Source organism: Lutra lutra, chromosome 6 (assembly GCF_902655055.1).
Source record: "Lutra lutra chromosome 6, mLutLut1.2, whole genome shotgun sequence".
Classification (NCBI taxonomy): Eukaryota; Metazoa; Chordata; class Mammalia; order Carnivora; family Mustelidae; genus Lutra; species Lutra lutra.
The window spans coordinates 66,156,120-66,178,680 of record NC_062283.1 but is presented as its reverse complement, the minus strand read 5'-3'; the positions used below and the strand labels follow the sequence as shown (position 1 = coordinate 66,178,680).

Below are 22,561 nucleotides of genomic sequence, written 5' to 3'. Positions count from 1 at the left end.
GTTTTGTTTGTAATTAGCAATGAAAGAGCAATTGAGTTACTGAGCTGTCCAATTTCCAACCAGGGCAGAGGCCAAACTGTCATGACTGTGAGGACTTAAAGAGATGGTAGAAGAACAATAGAAGGTGGTCTTACAAGCACCTCCCCTGCATTGCTCAGTGGGTCAGGCACACCTTCTTTAACTATGAAGTCCCTCCTAGAGGACACAAGGTACCTAGAGAAGGGAATAAGAAGTGCCAAATTTTCTGTTCCCATCTTTAAGTGAAATGCTCCTGACACAAACGGTAGTGAGGAAATGAAGGTTAATCAGAACTGAATAAGGATTTGGGTTTTATAACCACCGCTATTATGGGGATTCCACTAAACAGTAATTGTTTGATCTCTGAATCCTTGGAATCTAATCCCTCATCGAGTTCTGGAAATTATTATAAACCATTTCAAACACAAAAATGTTTAGAGAATGATATAAATAACACCCACATACTGCCTCCATGTTTTGAAAAATCTCTATAGTACACCATCAGTGCCTCCATGTTTGTGCATATGAACAAGATGCACAAGAACAAGAATGTTCTTGTTGAACAAGAATGTTGCAGAGCTGGGAGAGGCCTCCGTAGCCCTCCTTCCCATCCACTATCCCTGACCCCCAAAGATAATGCTGTCCTGATGGTACTGCAGACCTCCCCTTCCTGCTGGCACTCTCTTACCCTGTATCTCGAACATCCCTTAAAATTACTTCATTACTTAGCTATTTCTTGACCTAAGGGGAGGTGACAGAGGGGTTCTATTTGTAAGTATTTGTTGGATTGTACATCTGTACATATGTTTTATGCATTTTTCTGTACTTACATCATCTTGAACCATAACACAAAGCTCCCACTCCCCTCCCCCCGATACACAGTATCAGCAATTTTAGAATTTACATAAATGGCATCATTCCACAATATCCTTCAGCAATTTTCTTTCTTGCAATCGTCATTGTGTTTCTGAGATTTATTCATATTGCTACATGTAGTTCTAGTTTATTCATCTTTAATTCTCTATGATGTTCTTTTATATGAATATGAATTATATGAATATATCATATCATATGAATATATCATAGTCCTAGCTCATTTATCTACCTGCCTACTCAGGGGAACTTTGGGTTATCTTCTGTTCTTGTTTGTTTGTTTGTTTGGCTGTTTGCTATAAGAATGATGCTGGTTTCCTGTTGGTAGGTCTTCCCCAAACTCAAACTCATGATCAACTTCTTTGGGGAAATGAGTGAGCTTTTGGGGAAATGAGTCTTACCTAGCTCCATTACTATGCAACAGAATTGTTCCTAGGGAACCCCAAGACCTTTCTTGGGCTGGGACTTGCCAAGAACAAATGGTGATTTTTATCACCATATCTAGCTGACTTATGTCAGCTAGAGGGGCCAGCCATGATACATTTTAGCCTACCAGATGACATCAAGAGGTTAGAGTTTTGTCTTCTATATATTTGACTGGTTATATGTTTATTATCTATTATATATGTTGTATATGTTTGTAATATATTATATATTTGGATATGATTGTATGTTTGTTTGTGTAACCCCCAAATTTTTATGTTGAAATTGAATCCCCAATGTGATGGTATTCAGAGATGAGGCCTTTGGAAGGTAATCAGGTCATGGGGGTGGAGCCCTCATGAAGGGGATTAGTGCCTTTATAAAAAGAGTTCAGAGATCTAGCTCACCCCTGTTCTGCCATGTGAGGACACAATGAGAAGCTGGCAGGGTGCAACCCAGAGGAGGGCCTTTACTAGAACCACCATGCTGTCACACTAATTTCCAGCTTCAAGCCTCTGGAATTGTAAAAAAATAAATTCCTGTTGTTCATCATGCAACTGGCCTACAGTACTTCGTTATAGCAGCCCCAACTGACTAGGACATTGGTCAAATGCCTAATTAATTCAAAGTATCATACATGGTTCCTGCACATTTACATGATGAATAAAATTGCCCTGGCAACTGGTGAGAGGACCATCCTTAATCAGTGCTCAATGGGAGAGACAGTGACTATTTTTGCAGGGTAGAGTGATTAATGGGGCCTGTGAGCATATGTGGGTGGAAGGATGTGGTGAATGCAGAAATGTAGCGACCTCCACCAGTTATGCCAACTGGTGCTGTTGGCCCAGAGCTGTGGTCGTCTCTGCAGCTGGGGACTGTGTCTGCTGCCTAGGCATCTTGTTGTCTGGTTCCTGGCACTCAGAGATAGGTTCCACGTAGATTTGCTGAGCATCTACTCTGTCCTCAACTCCGTCACACACACATTTCACCTGGTACTCAGACCAGCCCTGGGGAACAGATATTCTTCTCTTACAGACAAGGAAATGGAAACTCAGGAAAGTTGATGGACCAAGGTCACACGACTAGCAAAGGGTAGAGGTATGATACAATCAGGTCCTTCCTGATTCCAAGGTGAATGTTCAGTTCAGCTGCAGTTCAAGGCTGGCACTAGGGCTGATGCCCAGAGCCTCCTTCTGTTCTCCAGAATGGCTGGCGGGGAAGTCTGGAACTACCCAAAGGGACTGGAGCCTTGGCAATTGGGGAACTCGGCAAGGAATTAGGGTGGGAACTCTGCAGGCTCCATCTTGAGCCTGGGAATCTGGCCAAATTTGGCCTCATGTCACAGGAGCTAGTCCTGTATTCACAAGCAACGGTGGATTAGGATTGACTCAGGTGGACAGAATTTATCACTAGTCTCTTACAGAGCCAACTGAGTCCTTCTGGAACCAACTGTGATGTCATATCAACCTCTGGGGCAGCTGCTTCCTTTACATTCTGCCTTACTCCAAGGGTTCACATTTTGATCATTCCTTTCTGAGAGGAAGAAGACACCTATAATCCAAGCCCTCATGTATCTCCTCACCAAGGCTACCTACCTTTCCTGCATGTCTTAAGGATGTGTGCATTCACAAAGAGGTAAAATCATGGCACCTGAGGGCTGAGGAGTGTTAGATTTTTTTGTTCATCCAACAGGCAACCAGCAAATGCCAGCTCAGTTTCAGGATGTGCTGGGCACAGGATGTCAGTTGGTCCGACCACCTCATATTATGGATGTTGGAATCTTGGCGCAGAGCAAACCTTCATGGAGGACCTACTGTGGGCCGACCACTGTGCTCAGTGTTGGGGAAATAAAGATCCTCTGTCCAGTGGGGGAAATGAATAAAAGGCTGGTTAATTATCACACAATGTGATAAGTCCTATCACAGAGGTACAAGCAGAATTCTGTATGAATCCAGAGGAAACTCAGAGAGTTCTGGGGAGGGGAGCTGGGTATCTGCCTCTGGAAATATCTTGGAGCCACAGTTTTTTTTTTTTTTTTAAGATTTTATTTACTTATTTGACAGACAAGTAGGCAGAGAGGCAGGCAGAGACAGAGAGAGGAGGAAGCAGGCTCCCCGCAGAGCAGAGAGCCTGATGTGGGGCTCGATCCCAGGACCCTGGGATCATGACCTGCGCCGAAGGCAGGGGCTTTAACCCACTGAGCCACCCAGGCGCCCCAGGAGCCACAGGTTTGAAGGAAGATGTGTTAAAAGCTGCAGAGCCTTTTTTTTTTTTTTTTCCAAACAAAGGCTTCATGGCAAAAAGAGAAATAGCAGTTACTTTGGTTGAATCACGGTGGGCAAAAATCCTGGGGTCTTGCTGCTTGCCTCTCTCCCCTTCACCTCATGCTCCCCCAAAACACCTAGGTCCCAGAGAACTCATTCTGAAAACCACTGAGCTAGAGAATGCAGGGAGGTCCCCTCCAGTTCCATGCCAATCAGTGGGTCCTCCCCACAGCCTAGACTTCCTGGTTTCACATGCTGTCTGGATCATAGGAGGTGCTCAGTGAAGTCTGATATGGAAATGGATGACTCTCACGTTTGTTATCCCCAGGAGCAGAATTCCAAAAAAGTAGTGCCAGATTCAGTCTTAAATGACAGTTCGGAGAGGCAGAGGGATGGCAGGGCCCTCGCTCTGGAGAGCGGCGGAGATGGCTCAAGAGGCCACTGTGGGAATTCTGTTCGGGAGAAGAGAACCCCTTGGCAGACTAAGCTGGAATAACATGGTAGAATAGGCCGACTCTGGCCTCAGTGGCTCTCCCAACCCTCCTCAAGTCCCCTGCTGGGGACGAGGAGCTGTCACTGCCCCATTTTCAGGGTCAGGGAGCACACACCACCCAGGGAGCAATCCAAGGGTCCACGTGGCACCGCAGCCACAACAGACTGTTCTTGGGGGCTTCTTTTGTTCAAAGGATCTCTGCTCCTGGGGTGCTGAGAGGGATGGGGAGGGGAGAGGAAGACTAGTATTCAAGCGGCTAGTATTTGGGGTGGGGGGAAACTCAGGATGCCATTTGGAACCTGCCAATGTCATGTTCATGAATTTTTATTTATGAGTCACTATTATTTTTATCTTCTGTAACAGTGTATTAAAAAACGTGCCTACACATAGAGGCAATGGAATGTTCCAGTAGGTTATGTTTTCACAGAAGCTGGGTCAAGGGATAAATGCAGAGAAAGGTGTGGTGTTACCCAACATGGACAGCTTGTGTGGGGCACATCTGTGAGCTTCTCAAGGGCAGTGATCTCCCCACTTCCATTAACCACAGAACAAAAGAATGGATTGACCACCTACTCACAAAGGACCAGGCCAGTGCTCAGGACTAATGGTCAGTGTGCCACTCCCTGGGACAGCATCATATCTCAGGGGGCGAGGTTGCCAATAGATTTACTCAGATAGCCAGACATCCTGGAGACCCTCCCTGAGCTTGGGCCAGAAGCATGTGTGCCCAGAGGAACAGCTATCGTAGGGCAAGTAGGCAAGGGGCTGGGAGTGGTGTGGTACAGATTATTTACTCATCAGTGAGTCAGAAATGCTGAAGGATTGGAATGGCTGCTTGGGGGCTTTTTTTTTTTTTTCTTAAAAGGCCTCTTTGACCAAACATTCCTTGCTAAAATGGTCAGATTCAAGGCTCTCAGTCAACTGGCCCAACTCCCCATTTTAGATTTTTGCCTCCACTATTTCAAATAACTTCTCAAGAAAGTCCTCTCACTCTACCCGTCACACACAAAAACACATACCCCACACAAAACATACAGCCCCCACATAACCGCATACACACGTACCCTCACATACCAACGGCACACCATATACACACACACCACACACGCCAGACCTGCACACACATACTACACACACTACACACACACACACACATGACAACTACCTCCCTACTCTGCTCCGAGGTTCTGAATCCTGCCTGTTCTTCAAGGTTTGGCCTAGACCTGTGGCCACAGGTGACAACTGCCGGGGGTCACTCCCTCTGGTAAGTTCCCAGAGCTCTCATGGCCTGTCCCTCTCACCTGACATATTTCATATACTGCTAGTACCATGTGTCACAGATCTGAATCACTGGCATTTGGTAGAGTTTGGACTGAGCAGAGCAAGAGCTTGTCGCTGACCAAATATTGCTCAAAAGAGACACTTAAGAGAGAGGCCATGGCCCACCTTCCTGGGGCTGGTTTCTCCTGGTTTTATTCCTGCTCTGTGCAACCATCAGAAAGCAGAACACCTGCAGCAGAGGACCTCAGCCGCTCACATAAATGTTTTCGATGAGTTATGCTTTAATGTCAGGCCTCTTGCTTTTATTGAGGGTCGATATAAGAATCATCTGGTAGAACAACATTTCGGTATCTTTTTAAGACTGCGGCTGAAGACATCGTTCACTGTGTCACTCAGTGTTTTTTAATAAGAATCTGCCCAATAAATTCTGGTTTGTGTTTCGTTCCAGGAAGAAATTTCATTTCTGCAGATAAATTAATTGGTATGCTTCCTGTTGTCAGAAAATGAAAACTATGTAACTCCGGGTGCTTCTCGTTTTGCTTAGTGACTAGATAAGAGGGAGTCAAATTTATTGCTGCTGTATTGTGATCGGCTCAGCTGTGGTGTCCAAAAGCACTTACTCCTTCTACTTCTTTTAAATGGGCTTATTTTATTTTATGTTCAAATGCCTCATTATACTTTTGCAAGATATGTGAGTCTGGAAGTCATCTGGAGAAGCACTGATTCGCCCTATTTATCACCTGCACTGGCTGCGAGGGGTACAAAGATTAATTCGACCCACCCAGCTTTCCAGGAGCTCATGTTTCAGCATGGAGAATACAGCTATGGAAAATATACATTACAAAAAAAAAGGTTGATGCCTTCTGGAGGTGTGTGAATTTAGAGGACAAAGCAGGCTTGGGGAAAAGGGGCCAGGCAAGGCTTCATGGCAGAGACCAAGGCTGAACTGGTTTGGGGCTACAGTGGGATGAGCGTAGTGAATAGCATAATATGTGTAATTAAATCCAAAATTAGATAAAGAGCTACCCTTTTATGTGTATTTCCCCTTAAGCTGGCTAGAGTAGAAACCCTCTGAGAGTGGACCTTGTATCTTTGTCCCTCTGTGAATGCTACGATGCCCTGCCCAGGGCTGAGGGCAACACGGTACGGGGGTTACGGCACAGGCTCTGGACACGCGTGTCCATTTGCATCCCTGAGCTGAGCAAAGTTAGGCAGGTTCACTTAACCCCTTTGGGATTTAACTGTAAAGTGTGGGTAACAGTAGAGTCTCCCTCATGGGGGTTTGAGGAACATTAAAGAAGAAGCTACACATAGAGAGCTTAGACCCACGCTGAGCACACACCAAGTTCTCAAGGAACATTTGCTAACCAGCCTTGTTTGTGTTACCAACAACGTTAAACTTTCAGGGTGGCCAGTACAATAAAGTGGGGGAACCACACGCAACTAAATGAAGCAAAGCCTGCTCTACCCAACCGGCTGAATCTAGTTCAATTAATACCAGTTCCAAATGAGGCCTGATTAAAAAGAGCACTGTTTTCTTGTTTCCTGAAATGATGTGTGGGAGTAGGCTCTCCTCTAAGACCAGGGGAACATGTGTTTGTTGATGATGTTCATAGAACTGATCATTGGTGTTTCTCTTAGAGGTCCCAAGACTCTGGCTGTTACATTGAGGGGCCCCTTGCAGCCAGTGTTTCTCCTGGCCCACATCTGTCTTCCCTGGTTTCCCTGTCTACTCATTTTCTAAAGGGCCAGGTTTCCCCAGGGGAGGCAGTAAGTGGAGAACTGTCATCTAGATAGCGAGCCAGGAAGAGGAGAAGAAGTCTTCCCAAGAACATACATGGGCACAAAACTGGTCTTCAAATGGGTGCTTATCAGGATGCCATGGGGGGGGAAAAAGCGCCCCAATTTATAATAATATTTGTCAATTTCTGTGATGTAACTAGTCCCACAAGGCTGGTTTCAAGCTGCCGGTGTGACGTTACTGCATGTGGAATTAGGAAGAGGTGCACAGTAGTGCCCCCTAAGGACAGTATTTCCATGATATAGACAGTGGCAGCAGATAACCCCAAGGGCAGAAATAATAGTGAAATGTAATAAATAACAGATGGTCACTAACTTACCATGGTTCGATTTAGGACTTTTCGGCTTTCGGATGGTGCAAAAGTGATGGCCATTTAGGAGGAACACTACTTTGAATTTTGAGTTTTGATTTTTCCCCGGGCTAGCGAGAGAAAGCATGATGGGCAGGCTTTTGTGATGCCAGGCCATGGCAGGGGGGCCCCAGCTCCCAGACTACCCTGTAAGCACCTGGTAAGCTTGCAATCACCTTGTGCCAAGACACTCATTCTGCTTTTCACTTTAAGGACAGAATTCAATCCATTCCAGGAGCTACTCAACACTCTGTTATAAAATGGGCTTTGGGTCAGATGAATTTGCCCAACTGTAGGCTAATGTAGGTGTTGTGAGCACATGTAAAGCAGGCTAGGCTAAGCTAGATGTTTTGTAGGTGAGGTATATTAAACACATTTCAACTTAATGATATTTTCAACAGATGACGGGGTTATCAGGATGCAACCCCACTGTAAGTTGAGGAAGATCTGTAATTAGGAGGTGATACATTTTGAGTATTTGCTGCCTTTGTTTTTTAATAGAACTTAGTTGTAAGTTTCTATAATTTAATTTTTTAAATGATTTTTAAAATTTATTTGAGAGAGAGAGAGAGAGAGAGAAAGCATGCGTGCAGGCGCAGGATGTAGGGAGGGGGAGAGGGAGAAAGAGAGAGAGAATCTTAAGCAGACTCCCCGCTGAGTGCGGAGCCCTACACAGGGTCGATCCCAAGACCCTGAGATCATGACTCGAGCTGAAATGAAGAATTGGATGCTTAACTAACTAAGCCACCTAGAAGTCCCTCTCTAATTTAATTTTTAACAACAGTCGTGTCTTATCATGGCTCCCCAAATTGCTGAAATGGTGACGGTTGCTCCTCCGATGGGTGTGGAGCTGGCTCCAGCACATCACTGGTCGACAGCCTCTTACACGTGGCGTTTCTCATGCTACCATGAAATCTGCACTCCTCCGAGATATGAGATTGCCTTCACACACATCTTCCTGGGCATACATCCCCTCATCCATACACAGATCTATTCTGACACAAAATATGTGAGGAAACCTCTCCTGCTCAGCCTTGCTCATTACCTCCTCCATTCTTCCCCCCAGAACAACCAACCAAACTGACCTACACTTTCATGGAAACCTCAGAGCATGGAGGCAAAAGAAAGAAACAATACTGAAAGGGAATACTTAAAATGGAGGGAAAGTAGAGAGAAGGAGACAAAGGAAAGAGAACAGAGGGCAGGGAGGGAAAGGGCAGATGTCATGCCTGCCCTGTTCCTCTGCTGGAAACCCCGACTACGGAACACTAGGACATATGGAACATCAAGTACACTGAGCTGCTTTGTGTCTCATTGGAGCCCTGGTTCCCAGCCCTCAGCCCCAGTGTGGGCCTGAGGGGTGAGGGTGAAGGCAGGAAATGGCTCTAGAAACAATCTGTTGCAGTGAGAGGTTTCTCCCCATGAGAAGAACTCTGAAATGTGGTCGCCAGGGAACCCATGAGCGCTGGCAGTTCCAAAGCTCTGTCAGACAAGCTCCTGAGAAGTGTGGACTGAAAACATGGCATTTAAGCTCAAAATGGCAGCTGGGAGATGTTAACACTTCTTTTCTAATTGGGGTAGTATGCTTTTAAAATAAATAGGTATTTCAAATGCTCTTAATTAGACTTCCATCCAGAGTGTTTTCCATTTGAAGTCTGCTGATTACTTCAGGCAAAGCTGGGCCCTGTTGAACCTGACACCTGCTGTAATTCAAGAGAAGGCTCCCAGACAGAGGAGCGAGAGGAATTGCGGAGAAGACATGCTGCCGTTTTCCACGGGCCCAGGACTGTCTGGGATTGGGGTGGGGAGGCGGTCAGAGAGGATGGAACATTTCTTGCTCCGAAAGCCCCAGGAACTGACCGGTGTTTTCCAGTTGTTGTTTCTAGTCACGCAGCATCATGAAGACTGGAGAAGAGGCCACATGGCAACCCTCAGATACAGGGTCTAAAGGCAGTCCTTAGGGATGCCGCCCCACCCAGTGACTTACTTGGTGAGGCCCAAGGGTCACCTTGGTGAGAGGTCCTTAAGACCTTCCCTAGCCCAGCCCTATGAGCTGGGGCCCTGGGGGAGTCCTGGCTGCTTCCTGAGAAGCAGTCAGGAGCATCTCAGCTCTGACTCCCTGCTTGCATCTCTGGCCATGGGAGGGCCAGCCTGGCATGTTGACCTGAACTTTCAGCGCCAGGGTCAATGGTGGGAAGCTCAAGTTCTGGTCAGTGTGCCTCAGGATTCCTTCTTCCTTGTTTCTGATGCAACCAGTGGCTATGTGACGTGTTCATTATTATTACTGAAACTAAACAACCCACCTTCCTAATAATCCAAATTATTGGAGTTCAGTAGGTCATCTCTCTGATTCTGGGGCTCTCCTCCATCTCCCCTCTAGAGGTCCTGGGTGTTGGAATTCTCTAACTTCAGGAGGTTCCAGGGGCCAGGCCATCTCAAGGGAACCCTTTGTTTGGAATACATGAATTGCTTATTTAATCAGAGCACTCTAAGCACTTGGTCCCAGGTCAGCTGGAAAGGAAACAAGGTGGTCGTGCCCCAAATACCTGCTCCACCAGTCTTTCCGGGAGCTGAACTCTCCCCCCAGGTGACTTCCTTGGGTCCCATATCAAAAGGGGGGGATTTTCTGCAGCTGTCCACTGCTTGAAAGGTGCCAAGTTCCTCTTAGAATATCACTGTTTTGGTTAGTGTTTGCATTATTAATGTATTAAGTGAGCCCATCATTGTTGGCAGTGAAGAGCATGGGGGCTGAGAGCACCAGGTGTGTACTCAGAGACCTGGGTTCACATCCTAGTTTCGATGATTTCTAGCTATGTGATCCTGGGCAAGTCATTGAATCACCTGCATCCCGAAAAATGCACTTACTTCTAAGGACAGTCGCAAGGCAGAAAGGAGGCCATGCATACACAGCCGTGCCCGGGGTGATTCAGAAAACAGTCACTGTCTTCATTACCTATGGTTACTGTTAGGATTAGTTAGTAGCAGCTCTGGAAAGCTCAGAGTAGAGCCCTGAGGAGCTGGGACCTAGGGGTGAACTTAAGTTGGGGTGTGGGGTGGAAAGGTCAGGAGGATGAGGCAGCAGCTGGGAAGGTGGGGTGCCAGGCTGGAGAGCTGGGAGCAAGCACACAGGATGGGGGTAACTAGTCCCAGAGAGGAGGGGCATCCAGAGGAAGCTTCACTGACAGCAAACCTTGCTTTCCTTAACCTCCTTGAGGGTTCTAGATGGATTTCTTTTTTTAATTAATTAGTTTTATTAACATATAATGTATTTCCTTTGCTGTGCAGAAGCTTTTGATCTTGATGAAGCGAAGTTCATTTTCACTTTTGTTTCCTTTGCCTTTGGAGACATATCTTGAAAGAATTTGCTGTGGCTGATATCGAAGAGGTTACTGCCTATGTTTTCCTCTAGGATTCTGATGGATTCCTGTCTCACGTTGAGGTCTTTTATCCATTTTGAGTTTATCTTTGTGTACGGTGTAAGAGAATGGTCGAATTTCATTCTTCTACATATAGCTGTCCAGTTTTCCCGGCACCATTTTTTGAAGAGACTTTCTTTTTTCCACTGTACATTTTTTCCTGCTTTGTCGAAAGGAAACAATCAACAAAACAAAGAGGCAACCCACCGAATGGGAGAAGATATTTGCAAATGACAGAAGATATTTGCAAATGATATTTGCAACTGACAGATATTTGCAAATGACAGACAAAAGGTTGATATCCAGGATTATAAAGAACTCCTCAAACTCAACACACACAAAACAGACAATCATATAAAAAAATGGGCAGAAGATATGAACAGACACTTCTCCAATGAAGACATACAAATGGCTATCAGACACATGAAAAAATGTTCATCATCACCAGCCATCAGGGAGATTCAAATTAAAACCACATTGACATACCACCTTACACCAGTTAGAATGGCCAAAATTAGCAAGACAGGAAATAACATGTGTTGGAGAGGATGTGGAGAAAGGGGAACCCTCTTATAGTGTTGGTGGGAATGCAAATTGGTGCAGCCACTTTGGAGAACAGTGTAGAGATTCCTCAAGAAATTAAAAATAGAGCTTCCCTATGACCCTTGCAATTGCACTACTGGATATTTACCCCAAAGATACAGATGGAGTGAAAAGAAGCAGCAATGGCCATGGTCGCCAAACTGTGGAAAGAACCAAGATGCCCTTCAATGGACGAATGGATAAGTAAGATGTGGTCCGTATACACTATGGAGTATTATGCCTCCATCAGAAAGGATGAATACCCAACTTTTGTAACAACATGGACGGGACTGGAAGAGATTATGCTGAGTGAAATAAGTCAAGCAGAGAGGGTCAATTATCATATGGTTTCACTTATTTGTGGAGCATAACAAATAGCATGGAGGACAAGGGGAGTTAGAGAGGAGAAGGGAGTTGAGGGAAATTGGAAGGGGAGGTGAACCATGAGAGACTGTGGACTCTGAAAAAGAACTTGAGGAGTTTTGAAGGGGCGGGGGTTGGGAGGTTGGGGGAACCAGGTGGTGGGTATTAGGGAGGGCACGGATTGCATGGAGCACTGGGAGTGGTACAAAAACAATGAATACTGTTATGCTGAAAAGAAATAAAAAATTAAAAAAAAGAAACATTACCACATTCATAAAAGAAAAAAAATATATGCTGAGAAGTTATTCACATTATTAAATATTGTGGTACAAAATAAAATTATTTTGTAATAATAAAAAAAATATAATGTATTATTTGCCCCAGGGGTACAGGTCTGTGAATCATCAGGCTTACACATTTCACAGCACTCACCCTATCACATACCCTCCCCAATGTCTATAACCCAACCACCCTATCCCTAGTCTACTCCCCGCAGCAACCCTCAGTCTATTTTGTGAGATTAAGACTCTCTTATGGTTTGTCTCCCTCTTGATCCTATCTTGTTTCATTCTTTCCTCCCCTACCTCCCAAACCCCTCACCCTGCCTCTCAAATTCCTCATAGCAGGGAGATCATATGATAATTGCCTTTCTCTGATTGACTTATTTTGCTTAGCATAATACCCTCCAGTTCTATCTACGTCATTGCAAATGACAAGACTTCATTTCTTTTGATGGCTGCATAGTATTCCACTGTATATATTTATATACCACATTTTATTTATCCATTCTAGATGGATTATCTTTTAGCTAGGTTTCCAAGACCACACAGCTTGTCTTACCTTTACCTTTTCCCCGCAGACTTCACTTTGTACCTACCTAGAACTACCTGCTGCATATGTCGCTGGGTGATTTCTTCCTTCAGGCGACCTGTCAAAGACACAAAGGAAAACCATTAGTGAGTTTCCTGCAGGTTGGAGGAAGACTTTACCTCCAAAGCGTGTAAGCAAAAAAACAAAACCAAAACCAAAACCAAACCAAAACCATCCAAACAAACAAACAAACAAAAAACCCAAAACAAACAAACAAGGTAGAGTAAGGAAGATAAAAGTGGGCATAGCTTCCAAGAAGAGCCCTCCATGCACTGGATGGTGTTGGAAGAACAGGCTGGCATGCTGGCTTCTTGGCACATCGATGCAAATACACGTTTCACTTTTGGGTTCAATTCATCTTTGGGTTCAGTTACCATAGGCTGTCACTCGCAACATTTGTTGGGGCCCTAGTCTCCTCAGTAGTTCTATCTGTCTATTATTCATGAAAGGGGTGGCAGGATTGGATCCTATAATAATGTACAGGGCCATTTTTAAATCTACTTTTTTCTTTTAAGCTGTCTGAAACTGTGTCAAGGAATAAAGATGATGGTTTTAGATAACCTTAATATGAACACAGCAGTTGATCATTTACTATGAAACATATATTATTCTAGGTTGCATTAATAAAGGTATAGTGTGTAGTTGAAGGGAGGTGAAGGTGGTAGACCCTGCATATGTACTCTGTCGTGGTCAGACCACAGTTGGCATTTGTTCTGGGAGTTTATTCTTCATAAGGAATACTAGTCAAATAGAAAATATTTATAGAAAATGGTTAGGGGTCTAAAACCATGCTATATGAGAAATATTTGAGGTAATTTGAGATGTTCAGATGGAGAAGGAAAGACTTGGAGGGAGAAGAGTCTCAGAGATAATGGCTGTCTTTAAAAATCTGAATGTTGTTGGGGTGTCTGGGTGGATCAGTCAGTTAAGCATCTGCCTTTGGCACAGGTCATGTTCCAGGGTCCTGGGATTGAGCCCCACACCAGGCTCCCTGCTCAGTGTGGAGTCTTCTTTTCCTTCTCCCTCTGCCTTCCCCCCATACTCATGATTTCTCTCTCTCTCTCTCTCTCCTAAATAAATAAAATCTTAAAAAAAAATCCAAACCTTGTCATCTGGATGAGAGAAGAGATTTATCTTTGTCCCACTGCTGAGGGCAGAAGTAAAGTTGAATAAAGACAAAGTAGGGGCTCCATATGAGGAAGAAACAATTCACAACGAACACTGTCTCCACATGAATTGAGTTGTCTCTAACTGGACTACATTTCCTGGCAGAGCAGCGAGGGCCTTCCTGACAATGTTCAAGCATAGGCTGGGGAACAGTTTGTGGGGTATGAGAGCAAGAACCCCTGCCCTGGGGAGGACTTGGGGTGAAGTGACCTTCAGGGTTCCTCCATCTCTACGATATGGCTATGATTTCCTGCTGGATGGTGGAGTGAAGCATCCTCCCCCACCGGGTTTGTTCATATCCAAGGGCTCAGAAGACTTGTTAAAATGTCAGTGCTGTCTGCATCACATGTCCCATTTGGGAGATGTGATCAGGCCCCTGGGGACCCTGAGAAAGCCTGGGAATTTCACTGCTCCCTGGTCTAATGTATTCATTTCTTCACATGAGGTACATTCGACACCTCAAAGGTGATGACTGAACTGAGTTTTCAAAAGATTAGTAGACAATGAAGCAGTCACAGAAGACCGCATCACTCACAGAAAGTTTCTAGAATACTATGACTGGGAGGCATGGCAGAAGTCATTCACTTTAAGGTCTTACTCAATTCAGGAGTCCCTGCTACTTATATGACTTGTATGTGTCCAGGCTGTTCCACTGATTAAACTGTATATAAGGAGTTATTAATATGATATTGACACATGCTTCCCTGTAACTTCCGGATTTGGACCTGGTTGGTTCTCTGGAATAGCACAGAAGAAGGATCCTCTCTCATTGGCAGTGAGGGTCTGAGGATGCCATGATTTCTTCACCTGGACTTGTCCTCTCTGGGTTAAATGTCATCTGTCCCTTCAGCTCTTGCCGAAGTGCAAGTCTGTGCCTTGCTTTTCATGTGTCCCCACTGGAGAGGACTGTGAAGAGAGGAATCCAGGAATTGGGCATAAGCAGTATTGCACCCTAATTCGAAGTGGGGGAGAGTAAGAATTTAGGGAATGTATTGGGTGGGGGGGAGAGGTGGAGAAGTGGCAATCTGGCCCATGGGTGAGAATTGGACCAGCCTAACGCCAACAGGAAAATGAACTGATGGGATCTTGTTCCCACTCTCAGCAATATGACCTTTATTGTCTACATCAGTAAAGGGAAGAAGATGGGGGTCCAGGGGTGGTGCTGGGCTGAGATTCCAGTCTATGTCCAACACCACTGAACTGAATTGTAAAGAAGCATAGCACATGCATTTTTCAAGTAAAAGGAGGTAGTGCTGTGACAAATGCAACACACCATTTAGACACAACCCTTGATGGAGAGTAGGTCATTAAGGGCTTTCTTATGCCCACAGCAGGAACAGCCAATGACGCAGTGGTGCCTGGCCTGGGTCCTGGGTATCTGGCATAGGCACTTTCCACCACGAGCCTCTTCTGTGCCTGACACTGGATGGGGACTTGCTCCTTCAGAGGACACACTGGGCTACATTCCTCCTTGAGAAACTATCTCCCTGACATACTCCTGACAGCTTGTCCCCCTGACCATGGGCCTCCCCAGCAGTAGGTCTCCCCAACCACGTAGCTCCCATGCTCATGCCTCACCCCTGTAGGTACTCAGTCTCGTATGGCATGATTTCCCCTGCTCCCAGCAGAATGATCCACTGGGCTCCCTTCTCCAAATCCTGGGGAAGCAGGGTTAGAGATTCTCTGGTCGGACCCCAGCCTGGGAAGAGCTGCTCTTGTAAATAAACAGTGGGATTTGCCCCCAGGACTGCCGGTTCTATAAACTCCGCAAACAGAAATATCTATTCCCAGAACAATGAGCCATCCCGCCGGGATGGGTGGGTCTTTATAATGCTTTATAATGCCCCTATTGAGAAAGGTAGGTTTAAGTTGTGCGCATGGATGTTCAATTTGGGTGACTCGGACAACACTGCCCTCCACATGGCGATCTTTGTTTCTGAGATGTTCCCAAACAAGCATCTAAAAATAGCCTTAGCGCTGATACCTAATTTCATTTTCTACCAGAGCCATTCTTCATGTGAAGATACAGTCTCTGTAATCGGCTGGATCTTGCAGTTCCACAGGTTTTGGCAAAAGAAGGAGTTGAGGGGGAAAGCAGAATTCACTCAGCATGCGGCTTGCTGTCATTAGCATGGTGATGAATTTGCTGGTTTTGGCCGGGGTTCCTGGACACATCTCCATCCTGAGGTATGGAAAAGAGATGAAACGGAAACAGAGAACTCCCAGCCTGAGGCAGGACATGGTCAGGGAGGGAAGTTGGAGCGCGGGCGGAGGCTCGGCTTGTAGGCAAATGGTGGTAATTAGTAATTTTGTCTCCAGTACCTTACAACAGCGCATGCCAGAAACACCTTCTCTCCCTTTCTGATTCACTGATTGCTGGAGTTGGGGTGTTAGCAGGGGGTGAAGGGGTACTTGGAACATGCAATCATCCATGGGGAGCACCAGTGCAAATGCCTGACCTTCGTAACCACCACATGTGGGGTAGCGTGGTTTAGCGATTTTCTGTACCAAGTAGTTCATATGAAAGGTATTATCATCATCGTGAAGAAGCAACACTTATTATTATTATTATTATTATTATTTTTACAATGATAGCCTTTTGGATACAACAATTTTCCTTACATTTCACATTTTATTTTGCATTCCTGGTAGTTTGAAGTTGGTCACCAAGGGAAAGCTGCTTGAGTGGGATCTGGAGCAAGCCCTTCACTTTGACCCCCACCCAGAATAGGGCCCTCAGGCAGGATGCTTGCGCAATTTGTGTGATGTGGTGCCTTACTGAGGATGCTGACGTCACTACCAGGCAGTAAATATTTCTCACTCATGAACTATATGTTAAGCACCATGTTTTAAGTGCTATGGAATAAATAGACTAGTTAAGAAGTCTCTTCTAGTTTGAGAAAGTTAACCTGATACAGGGGACCACAAACAGGGCGCCTGCATGTTCTTCCTGTTAAAAGCTGGACCCCTGGCAGACCTTGTTCTTCCTTCCTGGACGTTTGTGTTCCTGCTGAGCCTGGGTTTGGCTCTTCAACACAGCACTTTGGGCAGCTATATCTGATTGCTGGGAGTTGGCATTGAGATGAAGCAAACTTCTTTGCCATTTTGGTTAAACTAGAAGAAATTACAAACTTGTAGGTCTACAGATTTTAAGTTCAAATCTCAACTCTGTGACTTCTACTAGGGTACATTACTTAACGTCTCTGAGCCTCCATCTTACCATTTGAAAAATGGGTCATAGTAAAATAACTGGGATAATATCTGTTTTACCATCTCTCAAGACATTTGGGAGGATAACGGATAATGTGTCCGCATATGTGACACACCAGACTAATTTTTAGGCATGAAGGCACTTTCAGACATATGGAAAGGTTATTACAGTCACAAGATGACTGGCCTGAAGGACGAGTGGTTAAATGTCAAATCAATGGTAAACCTGAGTTTAGAGGAGGAAAGGTAGATTAGCGGCATTAGGAAAGGCATCATCACTAATGGTGAGCCTAGGGTGGATTGTGAAGGGAGCAGAGGTGTTAAGGTGAGGGTGGGAAAGGCCTGGCAGTCAATGACAATGGTGGGGGCCAGAATGGTGGAGAAGGCCAGGCATACACTGGTTTCGGGTGGAGGTTGGAAGGGAGGGCTTGAATGGAGGAGTAGGGCTGGGGGGAGACTAAGTTCAGGGTCCAGGGTCATTCCTAAAGGGTCCGGACCCCAGTGAAAATCTGTTCTTCTATTTGACTCTACTACTACAGCAATTCAGTAAATCAAATTATACTTCAGTAGCAGGATTGGGGTGTGGGGAGAGGACACAGAATTGTGTTGCCTGCCTGAGGGGCCTCTTTGAAAGGAAAGCTAGTTAGTGGGTATGAACTCAGAGTGTGGATTATAGCTGTGACATGGGATGCCAGTTTCTTTGTATTCTAACACAGAGGGCTGTGATTACCAAAAGGTTAGACTCCCCAAAGACCATTTGTAAGGCTATTTGTAAAATTAATGGGCCCAGCATAAATTATGTGTGTAATGCTTAGATGAATTTCCAACAAACAGGAGTATGCAAATCCTTTGAAGTCTTAAAATCAGGCACATTCATCTCCTCCTTGCTACTCTTTCATCAGGTTGTACCTAAACTTGTTTGGATAATTTGAAAATCGATTGAGGCAGGACCCACCTCTTCCCACCATAGCAATGGTGAATAAAATAAAACAAGAGAATATTAAGGAGACTTTGCTAGATTAGCTTTCAAGACAGATTTCTGAAGATTTGAAGTGGGACAGAAATGAAGAATGGTTGGAGGAGCCCACGCTTTCGGCTGGCAGGGCTCCAGGTCGGGAAGCAAGAAGGTGACTAAAAGTGCATCCTGCAAGCAAGACACATCTGAAGCGGCAGGGTGGGGCGAGAGTCCCCTGCCACCCAACCTGTGACTGAAGGGGGACTGAGGAAAAAAACGTGCTGCTAGATGTTGCCTAGGGCTATGGTTCACGTCCTACTGCAAGCCCAAGGAGGAAGAAGGGTACACCCGCAGCTACCCTCAGTTGCCCACCAAGCTGCCCACTGATAGTCTGTCCAGGTGGGCCACATCCCAACATCACCATGGAGCAGTCACTCCCAAGTGTCTTCCTGATGGGGGGCCTGGAGGGCCTGTCAGATAGAGAGGGATGAGAAAAAATGGACAGAGGGAAAGAGAGAGAAATAAAATGGGTTTCATTAAAAATGGACCTGGCCACAAAATGCCAAAATGTATGAATAAATCTAATGCTAAAAAAAGATAGTAAAATTAATAGCTGGAACATGAATTCATTAGAGATGAAAGTAATTTTCTGGATAGACAGCTACAGACACTTATTGATGCAGACTCACAAAGGGTTGAATTAGTCTTATTCTTTAGTTAACAGCACATTATCCTTGTCAGTATGGATAACGCCCTGCACGTGCGTGTGTGTGTGTGTGTGTGTGTGTGTGTGTGAGAGAGAGAGAGAGAGAGAGTATATATATATATCTGTGTGTTTATCCCCATGCCTTATGCCCCATCTCCAATTCCCTTTTTGTTATGCCTCTAATAGGTGGCCATTCTGATTGGTTTGATACATACTCTTTTATCACATATATTCTTACAATTTGTGTTAAAGTTTTCTGTGAAGTTTTTAAGCTATGAAAGAAATACTGAGCTATAGATCTATTGTGTTTCCCATTTACTCGCTAGCACTGTGTTTTTGACAACTACCCATTTTGCTATATGCGCATCTAGTCCTTGGTTTCTAACTATTGCATACATTGCATAGTGCATTTTACTTCCCTTCCCTGAAGGTAGGACAACTGGATTGCTTCCCACTCCTACTAACACCAGCAGTGCTATGATGGCCATGCTGTAACATGAAGTCTTATAGGTCTGAGAGAGAAGCACCTGCTGGGTCTCAGCAGACCCATGTTAATTGGAGGTGCTGCCTCCATAATGATCGTACCACTTGCTAAGTGGTAACTTAGCTTTGCTAACTCTTAAAAATAAGAGTTCTAGAAGAAACTAGGCTCCCGAGACAGACTTCAAAGTAAGTATGATGAGAATACTCAAAGAGATTAATGACAGCTTATGTTTTCTTTGAAAAGAATAAGAAATCATAGAACAAATAGGTATGAATAAGAATGAAACCAGAATAATAGGCGGATAGGAGAGATGTTTTGAAATGAAAAATAGAGTCATTGACACAACCACCAAGAACAATAGAGAGAATAAGGGAATAAACCCCAGACTGGACATAGCTTTTAAAAAGACCTTTATTTATTTATTTTTTTAGAGCACTAGTCAGGGGAGGGACAGAGGGTGAGGTGGGGATAGAATCTCAAACAGGCCCCATGCTGAGCATGGAGCCCAAGGCGGTTGGGGGGGGTTCACCTCACAACCCTGAGATCGTGATCTCAGCCAAAACTAGGAGTTGGCTGCTTAACCAACTGAGCCACCCAGGCACCCCCAGACTGGATGTATTTTAAAGGTGAATTAGTTATTGGAAACATAATCTGGAAAAATTCACCCCACACCCACCCCAAACATGGAACAGAGGACAAAACAGAAAATGGGAAAAGACAGAAGTTTCAGAGGGGAGACTGAGAGGCCTCTTTATGTGTCTGACAAGAGCTCTAGAAGAAGGTGGGGGGCATCTGGGTGGCTCAGTCAGTTAAACATCTGCCTTCAGCTCAGGTCATGATCTTGGGGTCCTAGGATTGAGCCCAGAGTCAGGCTTCCCTGCTCAGTGGGGAGTTTGCTTCTCCCTCTCCCTCCATCCCTCACTTGTTCTCACTTGCTCTCTCTCAAATAACTAACTAACTAACTAACTAACTAACTAACTAAATCTTAGGGAAAAATAAGAGTTCTAGAAGAAAGGAAGTAGGCATGGTGAAGAAGCAGTACTGGAGGAGACAGCAGGTGTGCTTTTCCAGAACTGAAGAAAGACGGAAGCCATTGGGTTGTAAGTGTACTCTGAGCATGTAGTAGTGCAAGGACACACAGATCCACACCTGGACACATCACAGTGCCACTGCAGACTGTTAGGGAAGCAGAGCCACTGTTCCCAGCTGCCATGGGACCTGTAACAGAACTCTTTAGGCAGCAGCCCACATCTCAACCATGACAATGGGTGCTGGGCCAATGGAGGGAAGTAACTGTCAACCTGAATTTTATACCTAGTCCAACTTTCATTCATAGATGAGGGCACCATAAAGACATTTTCTGTCATAAGAGGACTGAGCATTTACCACCCACAGAGTACCGTTCCCCAGAAAGGGGTCAACTGAACAGCAACCAGGCATGGAGGTGCAGTATATGGACTCTGGGGTCAGGTGCCCTAGTTTGCAGACCAGCTGGGCTATACTCTGTGCACCATTGTGCAAGCTACTGAATGGCCCTGTGCCTCAGTTTCTCTTTTATGAAACAGGGTTAGTACCAATATCTGGTGTGAGGACTGAATTAGGTCACCTATGCAATGTCTTTAAGAGAGCGCTTGGGATATAAGAACTGAATAAGTGTAAAAAGTTATTATGATGATCAGCAAGAAGAAAAATTAACACAGAAATATGTAGGAAAAAGAAACAGTGATGAGCATAAAAAGAATAAATAAGAATACTTAACTACTGACCATAAAAACCCTGTATGTGAGTGTGTGTGTGTGTGTGTGTGTGTGTGTGTGTGTGTGTGTGTGTGTATGAAAACTAAAACCTGAAGCCATAATAACAAGATAGAGATATGGTGAGGGGATGTTCAAGCTACAGCCCTGGAGGTGGATGGGTGGAGGGTATATTTGCAATAACTATAGGCATCGTTATAGTTACTTTTAAACTCTAGAAGAATAAATACATACTCTAACAACCAAATCAATAGAGGATCAGAAAAAAGACAGCAGGGAGGACTGTAGGGAAGGAATGCCAAAGTTTTAATGATTCAGTAGAGCAGGGAAAGAGAAAAATGAAGCAAAGAAGACAATGGGGGAAAAGGGTGTAAAAGATCCTGCATTTGATCAAACAATGGATATAGAACTCTGTGTGTGTGTGTGGCACATACACACATATATGGCCTTATTAACAAGGAGGCACTTTTATTTTTAATGAATTAATCAATTTTTAAGAGAGAGTGCACAAGGAGGCAGTGAGGCAGAGGGAGAGAGTAAATCTTAAGCAGGTTCTGCACTCAGCATGGAGCCTGACTCGGGGCTCAATCTTATGATCCTGAGAGCATGACCTGAGCCGAAATCGAGGAAGGCACTCAAGGGGACACTCAACCCACTGAGACACCCAGGCGCCCCTGAGCATGGAGGTATCGTGAATGGGTCCCCATAAAGCTGTTACAATGAGTTACCCGAGTGTGGAGGATGAATTGGGTCAGAAAGGTGGGAGCCAAGAGAGATGAAAAAAAAAAAAAAACCAAACAAACCGGTATGAATAATATTATGATTTATGTAGAAGTCTGTTTATGTGTATTTATAAAAAGAAATTAAAATTTAAAAAACCACTACAATTTGCTTCCTTAAAAGGGAATGGGATGTTCCTCCAGCATGTTGACAATTGTTTTTGGGTACTGTCCACACAATGACATTCATCTGTCCTGTGTGTTGACTGAAAATGGTCACAGCCTGAGTCCCACCCACTGCCAGGGCTGGGGGTGATGAGGAGTTCCAGCTTATCCTCAGAACTCTGTTCCAGGTTATCCTCAGAACACAGGACCATGTGCAAGAAAGGTGAGGATTGAAGGAGGATAATCAGAGGAAACCCAAAACAGCGGCAGCAACCCAAGGGATTTTGACAAGCTTAGGCTGGGGGAGGTCCCCGAGAAGCCTTCAACCCTCCCTGGGAGAGGGAGGACAGGTCCTTTCCTGGATTCCCTGAAGAAAAAGGTTCAGTGACAGGGCACCGAGTGGGAGACCAGGAATGGTCTAAGTGCTGGGCAAATTTTTTTAAGCCTTCTCATTCCAACATGACATTTCAATTTTCCAGATTCCAAGACTTTTCTTCCACTTGGTAACATTATTAAGTCACGGAGAGAGGGAAAAAAAAAAGGCAGCTCATTCTTAATATCAGTAATTTCAAGAAAAACACATTGTAACCTGCCTTGATTTCCCCCCACCAGGATTTTCTCAAAAGCACCCCATCACCTTGGCCTTATCTTGCAGAGGAGGACATGCC

General features: G+C 44.9%; 1 protein-coding gene across 3 annotated transcripts in view; it reads right to left on the bottom strand.

Annotated features, from left to right (window-relative positions):
- The window catches only part of KIF6 (kinesin family member 6), a 465,466-nt gene that overhangs the window by 36,481 nt on the left and 406,424 nt on the right, over positions 1 to 22,561 (bottom strand). For all 3 annotated transcript variants that reach the window (XM_047733172.1, XM_047733173.1, XM_047733171.1), the window contains one exon: positions 12,741 to 12,791. In XM_047733172.1, the coding sequence (XP_047589128.1) occupies positions 12,741 to 12,791 (51 nt within the window). The remainder of the gene's footprint in view (positions 1 to 12,740; positions 12,792 to 22,561) is intronic.